We start from the raw sequence: 17,605 nt of genomic DNA, 5'->3' as shown, positions 1-17,605 counted from the left end.
CCCCTTCAACTGACATCTTGGTGCCGGGGAGGAGTGTCCAGGGGGAGAGCAGGTCAGTCCTGCTGGGCCACCCTGCCGTGGAGAAGTCATTCTGCCTGAAGCTTTGTTTTCCGTGGCTACCTTTCAAACAATGCTTGCTTGCTTGTTTGGTGAAAATCAGTATTTTCATGGTCCTTTTTTAAAAAAAAGTTCGATTAATGCCACCTTGTTTATTATCACATACACCTTAAATAATTTCAACACCTCAGTTGGTATAAAGGGTGCAGTAGGAGATGATGAAGGGACTGGCCACTTCAGAAAAGTTCTGCCTTTGGGTTTTTTTGGTTTTTGTTTGTTGGTTTGGTTTGGTTTTACTTGAAAGTGAAAGGCAGAATTTAACTCTTATCATCAGATATAATTTGTTCATATCACATACATGCAGATAAGGAAAAAATACAGATTCATTAAATCAGTGATATATATATGTTCATGGAATGAAAATGTGTCTGGGTAGAGAGGGAAATTCTTTATTAAAACAGACCTTGCTAGGAGACTGTTTCAACTGAGCTGAAGAAAATCCCAGTTTTCATAGCTCTTACCCTAAAAAAGGAGAAAAGAGGCAAGAGAGCATACCTGATAGAGGTCTTTGCATCGACAGTCTGTGGCAGATGTCTTAGTTTTTATTTATATATATATATATATATAAAAAGGAGCTTAAGTTGCAGGTGATAGAGCAAAGCATCCGTGAGCATTGTTAGTTCAAGATAGTTATCCTGACCAAATGATGGCAAAATGACTTGCCTTTTCTCCTCTGTAATAACTGCAAACGCCTGCAGGACAAAAGTAGCTTTCTTTTGTTACCCATTGCTCTCTTTAAATACGATACCCATATATGCGAAGTGTATATATTGTTATAAACCTGGTGCTTGTATCCAGAGCGTGGAACTGAACAGATACACACTGTCTGAAGATTTTGCAGCAAATCTGAGTGCAACTTGAATGAATGGCTTGGGAAACAGTTTTGGTACAGCTGCCTCTTCTGTTGCCGTGTGATGGGAATGGGGGCTGCAGTTAATTTTCACTTCTGACCGGTGAATTGTAATGATTTTTAAGACTGAATGCTCAAGCATTCAACAAAACAGACAGCCAACAGATCCTGCTCTTGGTGCTGTGGCTTCTTCAAGGATTGTGCGGGCATGAAGGACAGAGTAATTTTATGGTTTTATTATAAGCTTCTAATTGTGTCCTACATATATAAAAAATAAATTGGTGATTTCTTACTTGTTACCAGATTTCAGAGGGCAAGGAAATATTAATAATTTGTAGTTTCTGGTTGCAGACTCTTCCTAAAAGAATATTCTGCTTTCTAAAGGGTCTAACTCTTGTAATAAGTACTGATACCCGTTTACTCTTTCAGGAGCTGTGAAAAGTGCGGACAGCCAGCCATACAAATGTAGGACGGTCCGGGTAGTTCTGTCCATATGGCACGCTCGGAACGGTAAAGCAGCCGGGTTAGTGAAAGAGAAGATCGAGTATATATGTGATGGGAATCTGCTGCCGCAGAACGGTGGTAAGGTCGTCTCTTTTGTCCAGTGCCATGAGGACACTGGCCTAATCTGCAGCAAACAAGCAAAGGATTTCTAAATGCAAATAGTGAACTTTTCTAACAGGTAGGGATACTCTGGAATTTCCTTCTTTAATCTTTTTGGAGCAGGTTAAAGGAACACCTCCTTAGGGCTGTTGACCAGGTAAACAGTAAATGTTCTTACCTTAGTGGAAAATGTTGGATTTTTAAGTTAGATCCTTCACCAAACCATTCCTTACAGGGATCGTTTAAGACCTGTTGGTGGGTGGGCTGCTTCCGTGAATCCCTATCTTTCGTACCCATCTAAGAAGTTAACGAACTGCTCCTGAATCTGTACAATATTGATGTACAGGAATGACCAGTTTGCTGACTTTAAAGAATTAATTCTAAACTAAGTATATATGAACGCAGTTCTACATCTGAGAAGGCTAGCGTGTGTTCTTTTGCCCAGTTAACAGGTGGGTCACGTTGCTCTTAAAGAGCTAAACTCAGCTATAACATTAGTAATGTAACAACTGATTTTGGTAAGATTTTTCATTTACATTAGTACAAAATGTCATTCAGCAACTTCTGATAAAAGCTTTACAGTATCTGGTGTGCAAGGGTCAAACCTCCCACTTACATTTTATCCAGCATTTTGAAAAAACAGAGCTTAGGTCCGAGCAGCCTTGATTCTGGAAGGCTTTAGTGTGCAGAACAGCACTTAGGTGTGTGTTTCTGTGAACGCCCCTTTTCCTGTACGGGGCCAGGGGTGTTCCAGGTGTCTGTATGTTGCAGTGTGTTTGTTGGAGGAATCAAGATAATTGTTTTGTTGCTGTTTAGAGCTGGGACTTCTGGTTGTATTAAAAATACATTATTCATTCCCTTTTCACTGTTATGTGTATCTAGAGACCCGAAATCCAGAATGAGTGGTTAGCTTACAGAAATGTGGGCTTGAACTTTATTATGTGAGTGAAATGAGCAGGACGGAGGGTAAATGATCACTGATGCATTTAATTTGCAAGGCACTTCTTTAGGAAGGGTGCTTAAAATCTCAGTTTCTGCACATCACCATCAGGAAGCATATACATTATATACGCAGAGGTACAACCTATCTGTGTGTGATGAAGTTCTGTAACATTGGTACCGTTTATTGTACGTATTTCACTTCTTACGTGCATCTTAAATGCTTAAGCACAATAAAATGAAAACTTTTGGAAGTACTAATTTGCTTTAGAGCTTTTAAAATACAGAATGCAGAATCTAACCAACTACAGCTGCAACTGCCTCAGAGTAGCTGTTTCTAATCTCTTCAATTCCCATCAGAATTGTTTTCTGCCTCTGAGAAAGTTTAATCTCTGCTTTAATGAAAACACCCCTGTCTTCATCATGGTAAATCGTGTAAGAGGGAGCATCTGTCTACAGTAGGAGTGGTGTTAGTAATCACTGCATGGAAAACTCAATTCTGAAAAAGGTATCGCTTTTCTGTGTACTGAAGCTTTGTTTTACCAAGCTGAACACGGCGTCAGTTTGAGGCTTGAGTGCTTCATTCCAAATCTTTCTATAGAGTGCGCGGGGGCAACGCACGTGCATGTTCTCTGTTTGGCAGCTGACTTTCAATAGGAGAGTTCATTAGTGTGGTACTTCACTACGTATGTTTCTTTAGAAATTGGGTAGGATTTTGTGCTGCGTTTTGCATTTCTGCTTCGGTGAATCTGTGGAAAACATTGAAATCTGTGAAATTTCAGATACCACATAGCTGAAGCCTGTCATCTTTTGAGAAGCAGTTGACCACTGTGTGGTCAAGCACAAGGTGAGATTTGCTGTGCGGTGGTATTGGATGCTGAAGGCTGGCTGCGTTACATGGAGGAACCATGTTTGTTTAATACATTCATTCCAGAATGATAAATGTGGAGTTGTTTTTATTTTTCACTTCTAAAACACCTCCTCTAATTGAACTTCCAGTACCTTCTGGAACATCTGGATGAAGTGACTAGAAAAGGGGAAAGCTGTTAAGTATGAATGTGGTGCGGTATCTGTTTGAATGCTGATGATGGTTTTTCCTCCACCTGGCTCGTTTTCCAGCTGGTTGAAGTGGGCAGACAGCTCCTCTTCACAGCTGGCTTTGGAGCAGTCCTCCTTGCAAACAGCTGTTCCCCTTTACAAATCTTCCCCGTGGCCTTGAATGGTTTTTGTTTGTGGCTTTTTTTTTTTTTTCTTTCTTGCCCAGTTATAATGTGTGTAAAGCATTAGAACAGGAATCCTCATCTTTGCAGCCTTTCACAATGTATGGCATACTGAATGAAATCAAAAGTTATTTAAGGATTGCTCGTAAGACCTGAAACGGCCAGGCTTCAGTCTGGGCTCTTGGTGTAAAAGTGGTGTTATTTACAGTGGTCCATGTGGAACGACACGAAAAAATTCCCTAGGTGGATGTGGTTTGTTTCTTGAGTTCCGATCATGGTGATACTTAACGAATTGATGAGGGTTGATGTTGTGATCCTGCAGGCTGTGCTGGAGAGCTTGCACGGTCATTGCAGGCTGGCAGTCTTCAGCTGTGCACCAGGAGCAGAAGGCATCATGCAGATCAAACTTAGTTTTTCCTCAAGTGTGCTGTGAAACTTAGAGGAAACTTACTCAAACAAGAAAACAGCAGCTTGTGTTGATGGATGAAAGGCTTATTTCACTTGCCTTAAACACAGGCAAAACATGTATGGACTATAGGAATTCTATGTTTTTGAACTTGTTTTGATACTTTTTTTGCTTTTCTCTGGTGCTTATGAACCAGCCAAAGTAGGAAAGAGCTGTTTGGTTAAGAGTTTACCCTGGAAGAATTCCTGGAACAGTTTTGCTTAAACTTGTTGCACATAATAATGCAATTCTGGGAATGAGTCTTTAAGCAGTTTTCTGCTCTGAGAAATCCAAGGTCAGGAGGAGGCGGAGGTGCTCCGTGGCAGAACAGGCACGCCCCTGAAGGACTGGAGCCCTTGGAGGACCCGTGCAGAGCAGGTCCTCCCAAAAGGACTGCAGCCTTTGGAGGACCAAGGTCACAGCACAGGAAAAGAGTGAGAAGGAAGGTGCAGAAGAAAGCGCTTTGTACCCCGCTCCCCCATCCTGCCCCCGAAGCTTTGTGCCACCTCTTGCCTCACCAAAGGGACCGAGTAAAACCTGCAGAGATAACAAGGGGGCAGAGAGGAGTCTGGAGTGAAGCTGAGCCTGGGAAAGCGGGAGGAAAGGTGTTTTCAGGTGTTGTCAACTTGTTTCCCAAAACCTGAATCAGTAATTAAATATTTATGCTAACTGGCAGTACATTAAGTTAAATTCTCTGAGCTGAGTCAGTTTAGCCCACAACAGTACTTGGTAAGCAATTCCTGTGCCAATGTTTTGACACTCTGGTTTTCTTGTTCTTTCTCCTCCAATTTTCTTCCCTGTCCTGCTTGGGGCGTGGGGGGAAGCAGCTGGGTAGGTGCTTGGCTGCCAGCTGGGGCCAGCTCATCGCAGGCGTTCAGCAGCTGCCCGGCAGGTGACATCGCTGCTGAGGGCACATGGCAGGCAGGGGACCCCGGGGGCAGGCAGGGGACCCCGGACACTGGCCTGGCCCTCGGCAGGTGGCTGCTGTTGTAGGAAGTTGCAGTTTGGATCTGCATACTGGCCCCAGCTAAACACCTTCTCTGTTACCTCGTTCTGATGGTGGCTTTTAGCATGTGAACTGTGGACCTGAAATTCAGAAATTCTACTGTACAGAAATAATTTCAAAATACACATGAAAAGTACCATTTTTACAACATAGCACCATTGTGATAAAATGAGCGATACCCATTTCCAGTTGTGCTTTATTCTCTCCCTTTTGAGAGACAACGTTATGTTCTGGAAATCCTGATGCGGAGGGATGTGACGGAGAGGGAAGGGCCTGAACGCTGCCCTGAGGATTTGCCGTGAGTTAGAGCCAGGCATCTTCCCTGCTTCCAAGCCATACAGATGCCGTGGTTTGCAAGGGTGATGGGCGAGCAAGTCTCCTCGTTGTAAATCACAGGTTCTGAATTGAATGCTGGGGCAGTTCACCCCAAACAGCTCTAATCCCAATGACCTTCAAGCACAGCCAGCAGAATTTTCAGTGTTGCTATTAATACCCTGCCGGCTGTTCAAGATAATACTCGCTTCTGTACTGGGCCTACACGAGATCCAAAGCTCTTGAATGCAGCAGTAAGGGTGATCTGGACTATAAGGACTAGCAGAAGGTCGTTGCCTTTAGGAGTGTTTTTACTCATGAACAGCTTCAGCTGTCCCTTTTCACATAAAATTTCATAATTAGGTTTCCTATGAATAGTTTACCAATTATTTTTCTGCTTATAGTCACCGGGCAAATGATTGCAGAATTAAAGCATATGCTGCTTTATACTTGGGTCTGTCTTACTTTGTAATATTAAGCAATTTATCTGCAATTTCATTTTCAATTAGTACAATATTGCTGACAAATGCCTTACAGAATCAGCTAAGCATGAAACGGGAATTTAGACACCTATTAAATATTTAAACTATCAGTGGTAGCCTAAAAATGCATCTATATAGTATGTTCTTACAGAACGTAGTACAATGTAACTGGCACACGTGCAAAAACTTCGTTAAAATAAGAGAAAAACATGACTGGTTCACACAGTGTTTTTAAATCAAATGAGCAGATAAAATGCCATGGAATTGCTTGTTTAGATTATTGGGTCTTTTTTTGTTGATTTTCTCCGATGCTTTTAAGATTTTTCTCTGTACTTGTTTTAAGTTAGGTGAACACAGATCCAATTCCAAAATCCCATTTTATTCCATCTTGTCTATGATAAAGTTTGCAATAACACAGTGTATAAAGTTTTCTTTATTGTTTACTAAAGTGTAGTTAGTACCACAAGCCCCACTGCAAATGCTTCCAGGAAAGGGACTGCAGCTCTCCAGAGAGTTTCTAACCCGAGAAGAGGCTGCAAATGAGTAAGGGAGGAGCTGGTAGGTACTGTCAGGAAAAGCTCATAAATGAGACCTTAATGTGGAATTACCTAAATCCCGTGAGGAAGTGGGACATTTATCTGCTACTGTGAACATAAGCTGAAGTTACTAGCCCAGTGTGGTTCTAGCTGTGGCCTTTCAGGAAACACAGTTTGCACACCTTACCGAACAGGTGACTCGGCCATGGTGCTCCTCTACGTGCAGCTTTGTTCTCACAGCGGTAAGCTCTGAAGCTACTCGGCACCTTGCGGAGTCAAGATGTTGGCTTCTACTGCACACTGGAAAGCCAGCCTTGCCTGCATGTGGGACGCTGTCTGAAGCAGGAGGGGATTAAATTCTTTCATACAGTTCAACAGCAGGGATTAGTCCCTCCTCAAAAGACTGTGTGGTGTGCCAGATCTGACGCATGCAGCTGGGATCACTGGGGAGTGAACTGAGAGGTGTGCCCTGTCCCAGCAGGCCACTGGGACCAAGAGGGAAACGTTCCCTGAGAGAGGTGGGGACTGGGACATGCCCCAGGAGGGCTCCTGACCCTGCCCCAGGTGGAAGAGCAGGGGAGTGAGTTGACCTCCATGTAAGCACAGCAGATGAGAGAGGTTTGCCTGGTTTTGTCAGAATGAGGTTACACAGTCTGATGTATTTACACTTGAATGGACTTATCCTCTGACTATTTTATTTTCCTCTGGCTGGGACTGGAATGTCTGTCTTTCCTGCTCTTTGAGTTTGTGTATCCAACTTGAAACCAGCAGATCAGCCTGTTGTACTTGTGATGGCTTCAGAAGGAGTTTGCTTTGAATTAGGACTCTTGGACGTGGTTCTGTTTCCTTTAAAATCCTTTTGCTGGGGGCACCTCTCTTAGTGAACACAAACTGAAATGAAAAGTGCTGGAAAAAACATTTTATTCCGTTCTAGTAAAACATAGCTTATTTAAGTGGTAAAAAGAGCATTTGTGGCCCTTCTGCACATGATAAATTCCCCATGTGCCATCTGTGTTTTCAGTAGTTCCATCATGATTCAAATACACATTTAATAGTTTTGGATTTATAGCTGAATGAAGAAGGTATAGATGTGAACTTTTTCAAAAGGTGATTAGTGTGTTAGCTTATAAACATTGTAACAGTCAATGCTTTAAAAAATACAAAGCATCTCTAGAGCTATGATGCCATAAGGATCTTAAAGGTGACTGTTCTTTTTGTTGGTGGTGTATTCACAAATAGAGAAGCAAAAATTAACAAAATGTATTGGCTTCAGGTTTAGACAGTTGTCCTAGCACCACTTCTATTCATCACTCAGGTAAGTTCACCCATTTTATCACCATGCTACTGTTTCTTTCCAATTAACATTAGAAACTGCTTTGTTTCTTCAGCCACTTGGATTGGGAGTTTAATAATTTAACTGCTCTTAGAAATTAATTGCAAATATAAATACAGCTTCTTAAGGATGCGTTATCTCAGCTAATTTTATTTTCTTACATAACCTACCGTTAAACAGATTTGCAACTTTTTGTTGCTTATGAAAGCCCAATTAACAGTTTATTTGCAGTCTGTTTTCAGTACTGCAATGGTAAAAGACTTTCTTCTCCCTTGTTCTTATTATGAGGGTTTTTTACAATTACATTTTCCCCTTCCCTCAGAAACAGCATGTGCAAGTTTCTTTAGCTTGGGAAATTCAGCTATAGGGCTTTAAGACATTTGTATGTTTGCACATCTGTATCTGTAAGGATAAATATTTGTAATATGCCATATACATGCACATGCTCTTCCTGCTGTAAATGCCATTTCTAACAGGACATCCATTGTCTTGCACAATAGGTCTGATTTCCTTGGTATTCCCGGCTTGACTCTACCCTCCAGACTCCCCTTGTTACCTGTATTTTATGGCAGTGGACTCCGATGTGACAGTTTAATTTCTTGGTATTACATCATTTACGGTGGGTTTTGCTACTTGTAGATGTGTGTGCATGGGTGGATGAGGCTCAACACGTCCTTCATCTTTCAGCCTTGCATTTCTGTTCAAACAAACAGTGCTGCACACTTTCATACTACAAATATTATTAAACACTGTTTAAACCTTTAGCATATTGTTCATCTTTATGCAAGTCTCGCTCTAGCTGTTCACTTTTGTTTCGCTTGTTAGCCGTGCTTCAGGCATACCTGGCATCTACTGATTTTTTTCCTCTGCTCTTGTCCTTCTTTAAGAGTTCCTGACAGGGGGGCTGATGCAAACTGCAACTCGGGCATCACAGTTGTTAGCCAGAAACTGTATTCGTTAGCAAAAAATTGACATGTTCCCCGCTGACCCTGGCATTCAATGAATGGTGCTGATCTGAAGTCTTCTAGGCAACTTCCAGGTGACATAAGGGACTGTCCACCACCCTGATCACCAGATCCAGTGTGCTGGAAAGAGCAATGAAAGAACCTGATAAGTGTGCATGAAAAATAGGTAAATCATGTTAATCTGTCTTTTTCTGACTTTATTTTCTTTTAACGGTACTATTTTTGGTGATCTTAAGTTGGAGTAAGCTTCCCTTGCTGGAGAAAATCTTAATTTCTTTTGTAATGAGTTAATCTCAAAAGTCTAGAGCCAGCTCACTTATTTTTCTGGTATTTATCAAACTAAGAAAAGAGTAAATCTGGGTTGATTCTAAACGATGCTGTTACTAAACTGCTACAAATGTAATTAGAGGGTGGCTTTAAAAAGACCTGGACCTCTAATTCTGAAAAGTGTGTCTTCATACGTGAAAATCCCATTGTTTATTAAAGAAATATAAGCAAAATCTCTGTAATTTTAAGAAGTGTGTAGCTTAAGGCTATGGCTTTAGTGTATATAGCTACAGCCAGGTTCCCCAGTTTGGAAGTAACCCTCGTTTCTTTTTGTGAATTTTCCTTTTTAATGTTTGCTAGACGTTGGATAGTTTTAGTTTTCAGAGCTAAAAATCTTTGAACACAAAAGCTGTATGGAAGAAACTTTTACGTATATGACCGTATGCAAAGACTCTTACCATCAAAAAAGAATATCCTATCCAGAGACTCCTCCAGTTGACCGGGCAGGGAGGAATTGACTGATCTTGGCTGTGAATTGCTACTGCTTGGGCTGGGGCCTCGCATACCGCACACCTGCTTATGTAGGGCTGTATTTCCTCTTCAGAGAGAGGCGTCATTGGTAAAGGAGCTGCACTTGACAACCAGTAAGACTTATCGTTTCGACTGGCGTAGTAACAAACTTGGTTGATATTACAGTAAGCAAATGGCATGGTGTTAAACACAGGAAGGCAAGATCCTGCCAGACCTGAAAATAATAACAAGGGATGAAAATTACTCCACTTCTTTCTAGGTAAATTGAAAATACTATTCTGGGCAATGTTACTGCAAAACTATGTGTCTTGACAGTAGTTACATAATTCACAGATCTTAAACCTCCCAGGCTCTTTACCAAAATGACTGGTTAATTGAAAACAGAAACTTTTTTTTACCAGTAAGTATCTTCCTTTGACCAATAATGTTTAACTGTGTCACAGTCCAGTATTTAAACATGATGTAGTTTGTCTCCATGGGAAACAGTTATGATAACAAATTTCTTAGCTTTGCCAACGCTGAAAAATAAATTAGGCAAGAGGTGGTGGCTGGTTTAAAAGGAGATTAGCTATTTACAAACTCATTAGGAGCAGTGAGAAAGCAAATGCCAAAGCTGATAAATAGAAAATTTTTGTAAAGTATGACAAGCCATTGCTACCAGTGTGTTAAGCCAAAATCTCAGCAGCTGTTCTGCTGCCTTCCAGAAAGGTTTCACAGACTCTCAAAGTGAAATAAAAGGATTGAGGGATTTTGCAGAGCCAATCCTGCAAAATTCTCATCAGGCAGACATCAGTGGGAATTAAGAAGTACCTAGTGCATACTTCAGCATACTTCAGAGGTGAAGTTGTTCTTCCAGAACTGAATTTAGAACAGTTTCATGATGACCTATTTAGTTAACAATAATAATCACTGCATATATGTTCTGCCTTGAACTTTGTGTGATTTATTATTTCTGTAACACCCCAAAACCCTAATGCCTGCCTTAAAGACACATAACACTTCTATACAGAAGTCGGTTTTGTTTATCACTGATAATACTCCATTCCAGTACTAATAAAGGGTCTGGAATAGCCTGAGTAAGGAAAATGCCTGCAAAAAAGAAGACCCTAGTCACAGGAAACAAGGACTATTTTCTTTGTGTCCTATTTTCACTGCTGTTGTAAGGCTTTCTGTTACCAACTGGCTTTCCTGGGGAATGTCAAACACACAATAGTGAAAACATTTCAAAACAACACTGCTGTACTAAAAATAACTCTTTTTATTGCTCTTTTAAACACTTCTTTTTCTTGTCCAGCTTGTTAGGTCCTTGATCTTTCCTCCTAGGAGACTTCTCTGCCTCTGGTATAAAACTGAACAAGAATTTAGGAAATTTCTTCTGTGCGGTTGCCACCAATCAGTTTCTCCAGCTCCAAGTCAGATGACTTATTTAGACAACAGCTAATTTTAGTCAGCATTGTAGAAGAAATGACCCAGGACACCAAGAAGAGCTGTCTTTGGGAGAAATTTGGCTCTGTCTTTCCCAAAAAAGACTTCTGACTCTTAAAAGCACATAATTCTGCTGTGTACACACGATGCATAATTTTATTTGTACAGCTTGCTTATACTACCTAACTGCGACTACCTAATTTAACCAGCTCTTTTCCCCAAGCTGTTTCTACAGTAAAAGGAAGCAAGATCCTGCAGGGAGTTACTTCAGAATGGCCAAATGAGATTCCAGGTCTAGGAAAATCTCTCCCGTAAGTTCAAAGACAGCCCGAAATGACTAGCAAGGATAAGTGAAATAAACCACTCATGTCTCCAAATTCTATTCAATATTACTTAGAGGTAGAAACACTTTTTTTCATTCAACTGCATAGCAGCAGAAAGCCATTTTAAATGGGTCACATAATAGGGCAGCGTAACCAAGCAGTGTAAATTAGTTTTGAGTCTCCAGAAAAAAGTAATTGATGATTGTATAGCGTGCTCCATTTGACTTGTCTTTCATTGTATAGATTGCACCAAATTAGACCTTAACTGGAGAGCAATTATGTATTACAATACATACCGAGATCTTGATTATGAGCTTTCTCTTGTCCTTCCAGGTACAGCAGACTATAGCCAGTCCATAATTTTGGCATCCCCTGTGGACAGAGTGGTTCTCTGTCTGACTGACTGTGAAGGACGAGCAAGAATCCACTTGCAGATCTAATATGGGGGCCTGGTGGTCCTGGGATACCAGTACGGCCAGGTGGACCTTACACATAGGAGAAAAGGTAAAAATTATTTTTATTTATGAAACACAGAGCTGGTGTGAATTTTGGCTATATTTAAGTGTTCAGTAACGGGTTCCTGACTGAATATAGTACAACTTCATAGGTTGTCGTGGGCAATAAAGACACCAGTACACTCACGTTATCCTCCTTATGGGAGAGAAATGAACTAGATTGCCACTGAATGCTTGACGGTTGGGTTTTCTTTTGTGCTTCTGCCCTATGCTATATGGATTAAGAAACGAACTGAGGTGGGCAGTGGCTTCCCAGATGTACTCACTAGGATGACTTGTCTGGACTGAATTTGAATCCCTGCAGTAACAGTCAATGCCCTTTCCTTACATATGTATTAAACCATTAATTTGTTAAACAGCAGTCACAGTTAAAATACAATTTTAATTACTCACAGACAGTTGCACTATTAGCCCTGACTCAGAAACGCATACCTATTGATATACAGCGTTTAAGCCTGCGTGGTTAATTGCTTTTCTGGTTAATAATGGATGCTGAGATAAATTTTCTTCTGATAGGGCTTTCTATCTGTTATGGAATCATTCACAAATGTCACTGTTGGGGCTTGAACTGAGAGGGAGAAAGAAGTATCGTGGTATCTCAGGCTAGAGGTGGATGTATCCATGTGCGAGAGAGAAAATTTCGTCTATACACCATCTCGCACATCTCTCCCAAAAGTCATGTTCCATTCTTACCTTGTGGCCCAGCAAATCCTTGCTCTCCTACATTCCCTTGGTCGCCTGGTGGTCCAGGTGCCCCAGGTAAACCATCTTGGCCTGGTAGGCCACGTGACCCTTCTTCACCTTTTCTTCCTAGATAAATACAAGGTAAGCACTTTCCCTTGATATGGCTGCATTTAAAGGTTATACATTGTCCAAACGTACACAGCATGCAAAGGGCCGGTCAGCAGAACAGACACCACCAAGAAATGATGCCTCAGGACAGCAAGGTGCAGAACTGCTTTCTGCTGGGAATTCTCTTTACAACTTACTCGTCTTGAGACCACACTAGTAGCTCAGAGGCATGACTTTTGCAACATTCAGCTCCTGATACCGTTTTAAGTCCTCTCTACAGAGCCTGTGTGATTTGCAGTTGAAATCAGAGCACTAACAAGCATTATTATGACAAGCCTCTCGCAGAATTGCCATCAGTATCTGTACCATATAATGAGTTATAACTCATCCTAAGGCAGGCCTTCCTCTTTTAGGACCCAATTAAGCAAAGCTTTCAAACACGTAGTGAACTTCCTGTGAGTACTGCACGTATTGGAGTTCTTACAGAGCAGGGAGGGACTGCAGAACTGGGCTACATTCAGTAACTTTTAGGCTCCTGATGGCTTCACCTTTTTATATTTCTCAAATGTACATGTATTTTTATACATAAGCAGAAAACAAGGTGTGGCCGTGACAGTAAAGCATAAGTCTCACATGCAGGGCACCGATGGTAATGGTCCTGTTCACTGGCTACTTTAAACATAACTTGAATTGAATGAAGTTATGCTTGTCAAGTATTATTGCACCCAGCAGTGCTTTTCCTCTTTTGGGGAAAAAACAGTTTTCAGATGAGTATGTTTCTCTAGCACCACAGTTGTTTCTCATTAATGGTGTTACATTCCTTGAAAATTTTGCTATTTAACCTGCAGGCTGAGTAATTCAAAGTTGCTTCACAACATTCAAAATTTCCCCATGTTACTTTTTAGTAGATTCATTACAAAAATCTAAACCAGTCAAACCAATTTAACAGCTTTTCAATGTTGGTTGCAGAGTTATTTTGCCAAAGCTCAAGCACACTGAAGTTTTAGTAACCTGCATTGCTTCTGCCAGTAAAACCTCCAGTTTGCCTTCCAAGCCAGGAGAAAACTGGAATTCTGCTATCTTCATGAAAGGAAAAGCATTCCTAAAGTGTTTCTGTCGTAAAACCGGTGTGAGTAGGTATCACTGTGTCATCTGGTTTCACAGAAACTGTTTTAATGATGTATATAATGGAAATACAGCTGTTCAACCCAGAAACACCTTTTAGTTGGCAAATCAATTAAGGTATGTAAAATTAGATCACTGAAAATTGCCTTGTGTACACTTTCATGTGGGGAATGGCTACTGCAGGGAATCTCCTGGGAGAAAATAATGGATTTTTCTCTCTGGAGACACTGGATGTCCAGTGCAGCCACCACAAAAAACTTCAGTTTTCCAAGTAGGAAATATTTAAAATTACATAAGGAATTCCACTATCTAAACTGAAGACGCCACATTTAGACACAACCCAAACTGAAGAAACTATGCAGACATGCTAGGCTATATTTCTATAAAGATGCTCACTCTTTTGGAATGAACCATGCCAGCATCACCCTTGTTTTCTTTTTATCTACCAGAAGAAAGTTACAGTCTTTTCTCACTTCTTTTTAAAATCTCTTTGGTCAGTTTCTTTTGTGGTAACTTTTTCATGTTTTAACAGATAAAAAAGTGCTATTGTAGATGCCTCTCTGACTTCAGTGTCCTTTCAGGACTTTGGTTAGCAGAGCTTTGTGATTCATTACTGCTAAATTTTAAAGCATGTCTATTTTTAACATCCTCAAAATAAAACCTGTCTAAACCATAAGATTGGTTTGAAGCATTGCTTTTTCATTGTTGGTAAAAGAAGGAAAAATAGAGTTTGAAGAACTTTTTGTCAACAGTGCCTGATACTTTTGCCCTCCCTGGCCTAGGAAAAGGGAATTCAGGGCAGGCAGGCTCAAGCAGCCTGGTTTCAGCTATATTGATCCATCATCCTCAGCATTAACCAGCCCACTAAGTGTTTCTGGAGACTGTTAATAAGTGTTTAAGGGGAGGAGACAGGATAAAACATAAAAAAGGACTGTGACCTTTTTCCATTTGTTGTCTAAATGGCTAAAATAAACATCCAAGCTTTCAAAACACAAGCTTACCTTGGGCTCCAGGGTGGCCTATTGCCCCTGGTAATCCTACAGAGCCATCATCTCCTCTTTGCCCTGCTTCCCCAGGAGGCCCTGGGATTGCACGGCATGAATCATCTATTTTTCCTGGTTCACCAGGGTCGCCTGGAATGTGTAATAGGAAGGTGAATTAGACTGAGGACTGGTTGATAGCTCCCATGTGAAAAATCAACATACCTCATTTTGGTACTCAAGTGTATGTTTTAAGTATTTTAAAATCTTGAATTAGTTGAGTCTCAGCGCTCTTAATTTTACTCTGAGTCTTTTAGCACAGGATTTACCAGCATGGTAAGCATGTGTTAGCAAGTGTATGCTAGCTGGTATGTTTCAGATATTTGCTATATAGTTTCTATCTTAATGTGCCCCAAACTGATTTGAGTTAAAACCTAAAGTCTACCCAACTTCAGCACAAACACCTTAGTGAAGATTTACAGCATTTTGCCTATTCTATGACTGCAAAACCATCAATAAGCAGGCCAAAGAAGCTAACCCACAATATCCATGTAATAAGAGTCATAATAAAAAAAATAAGAATGGCCACATATTATGTATCGAAAGCTACTGGGAGCTATTGGCTATTTGTATTTTGGAACAAAATAGGAGTCAGATTAAGACTTCAGTGTTTGTAGTAATCCAGTATTATCATGCAAGCTTTTGCTAAGTTTTTGGTTAGAAAGCATCTTGTGTGACAACCAAAAAACAAAATGATAATTTGAAACAGATGTGGTTTACAAGTCTAACTGACATCAGAGCATGAGACTTCTCAATGTAGCATTATCATGCTATTGGTCTGCTTGGAAGTGGTACCTGTTTATATGCAAAATCTATCAGAACTATGCTGTTGTAGCAGCATCTACTATTCCCAACAGCCAAACCAAGAATACCTCTAGTAAGAGCAGAATGTACCTATACAGAAGGAAGCCCACATGAAAAGAATGACAATCAATAGTCATTAACTTACCTATGAAACCTGAAGGGTTGGAAAAGTGGAAAGCAGATTGCAGCCATTGTGGTACAGGTGGAAACAAGTTTCAGGCGTGTAAATTGGAGTAAAGAATGCAATGAAAACTGAAATCACTTACAGGAGGTGACATTAGAAACAAATACATAGTTCAGAAATTTTTTCACAACTCAAATGAGAAATCAATTTTTTTTTTCTGAGATAGTTTAAATTGTATGCAGGTAAACATTAGTTAGATTATATGTGAATAGAAAGGTCATGGTTACAATTGAGTGACAAGAGCAAGAGGTTTGTAAGTACCTGTGGGACCTCTGGGACCAGGTTTTCCTTGAAAACCTTGGTCTCCTGGTTGTCCTGTAGCACCAGGTGGACCCTGAGGGCCACGGATTCCCATAGGACCTCGAAAAAAAAACAATTGTGCAGTTACACATGGTTGCATTCTGAGAAGGTGAACACATAAATAAGATGAAATCTGGCTGCTTAAGGAACAAAAAAAATGCTTGGGACAGCTCAAGTCCTGTCTCCCAGAAAGAAATGCACATTTTTCTCCCTGATCTTGATCTGAATTAAAATGTATGACTACTCTTTTCGTAGATTGGAAGAGATTGATGTAGATAGGACTTCTCTACATGTGTGGAAGAAGCAAGAGTATCTAGATCCCTGTTTTCAAACTAAAGAATCTGTTGAAAGCCCAAAGCTATTGACATGGGGCAGTTGTGAGACTGTGTTAGTTCAAACACACCTGCATCTTCGAGCTCTGCAGAGAGGTCAATGTTTCCTTTATCTGGCACACTCCGAAGTTTTACTGCCTGATTCTCAGGTTGGTAGGGGAGTCTTCCAACAAGTTATTGGAAGCAGTACATGTGAATCTGTCTCTATGCTGACCTTCTACCCCAACCCTATCTTATCTGTAGGTAACAGGGCAGAGCTACGAAATGTCCAGCCTACCCCTTCTGTCTGGCTCAGTCTTTGTTGGAATCCCCAGTGCACAAGGCTCAGCTGCACAGGGCTGGGCATAAGTGCACATGCTAGTTAAAAACGTCTCAGATCTTACCCTTTGTGCCTCCTCTTCCTTGGTTCCCTGGAAGACCTCTGGCTCCTTGTTGCCCTCGCTGTCCGGGATTACCTGGTGCTCCTCGAATACCGATATCACCTGGATCTCCTCGCACAAAGATCGTCTCTCCAGGAGGACCAGGATTTCCAGGCTGACCTATGGTAAAAGAACTTAATTCTTAATACATGAATGAAGCATAAACATCTAAAAATAGCCATGTTCCATTTGTTTCTTTGCTTTCTGTTTTTTTGTGGTGGGTTTTTTTTTTTTCTATCCTGGCACAGAGGACAGCCCTTGTGTGTTTTTGGAAATATTAGCCTTTGTCCAAGGCACTGTAAAGAAGACAACAATAGGAATAGCTCCCAAAACTATGTAGATTCTGTGCAAGCAAAAAGCGGCAAGTTAATGTTACGTGCATTGAGACAGATTCTCTGTATCTATCACAGTGTCGGTTAGCCTTCCAGCCTTCATCCCATTTCCCAACAGGAAGTAAGTCTTTGTGGACTGGGTAAGGAAGGGTTCAGATAATAATGTAAGGGGTCAGAACAACTGGGAAGAGCTCCATTTGAGGACCAGAATCCATAGGAATTGACTAGATCCCTTGGGAACCCCCCTGCTTGTAACAGAATCACAGAATGGTCAGGGTGGTAAGGGACCTTTGGAGATCATCTAGTCCAACCCTCTGCTAAAGCAGGTTCTCCTAGATCAGGTTTGCACAGAATCGCATCCAGTGAGGACTACATAAATGCTTACAAAAGAGTTGCCAGCTTCAGCTT

General features: G+C 40.9%; 1 protein-coding gene and 1 long non-coding RNA gene across 2 annotated transcripts in view; one reads left to right on the top strand and one right to left on the bottom strand.

Annotated features, from left to right (window-relative positions):
- Positions 1 to 1,213: 1,213 nt before the first annotated feature.
- COL4A4 (collagen type IV alpha 4 chain) overlaps positions 1,214 to 17,605 on the bottom strand; it is an 82,424-nt gene continuing 66,032 nt past the window's right edge. Inside the window, exons 41-48 of the mRNA XM_056358478.1 lie at positions 16,830 to 16,985; positions 16,076 to 16,174; positions 15,776 to 15,784; positions 14,788 to 14,919; positions 12,563 to 12,679; positions 11,651 to 11,839; positions 9,534 to 9,820; positions 1,214 to 8,928 (exon numbers count right to left, since the gene is read on the bottom strand). Of these exons, the coding sequence (XP_056214453.1) occupies positions 8,665 to 8,928; positions 9,534 to 9,820; positions 11,651 to 11,839; positions 12,563 to 12,679; positions 14,788 to 14,919; positions 15,776 to 15,784; positions 16,076 to 16,174; positions 16,830 to 16,985 (1,253 nt within the window). The 3' untranslated portion in view covers positions 1,214 to 8,664. The remainder of the gene's footprint in view (positions 8,929 to 9,533; positions 9,821 to 11,650; positions 11,840 to 12,562; positions 12,680 to 14,787; positions 14,920 to 15,775; positions 15,785 to 16,075; positions 16,175 to 16,829; positions 16,986 to 17,605) is intronic.
- The window catches only part of LOC130158098 (uncharacterized), a 40,771-nt gene continuing 40,064 nt past the window's right edge, over positions 16,899 to 17,605 (top strand). Inside the window, exon 1 of the long non-coding RNA XR_008825173.1 lies at positions 16,899 to 16,990. This is a non-coding gene — a long non-coding RNA (uncharacterized LOC130158098). The remainder of the gene's footprint in view (positions 16,991 to 17,605) is intronic.

The sequence above is a fragment of the Falco biarmicus genome, chromosome 13, assembly GCF_023638135.1.
Source record: "Falco biarmicus isolate bFalBia1 chromosome 13, bFalBia1.pri, whole genome shotgun sequence".
NCBI lineage: Eukaryota > Metazoa > Chordata > Aves > Falconiformes > Falconidae > Falco > Falco biarmicus.
Note: the sequence above shows the minus strand (reverse complement) of the source record. Positions and strands in the feature narration are given on the sequence as shown.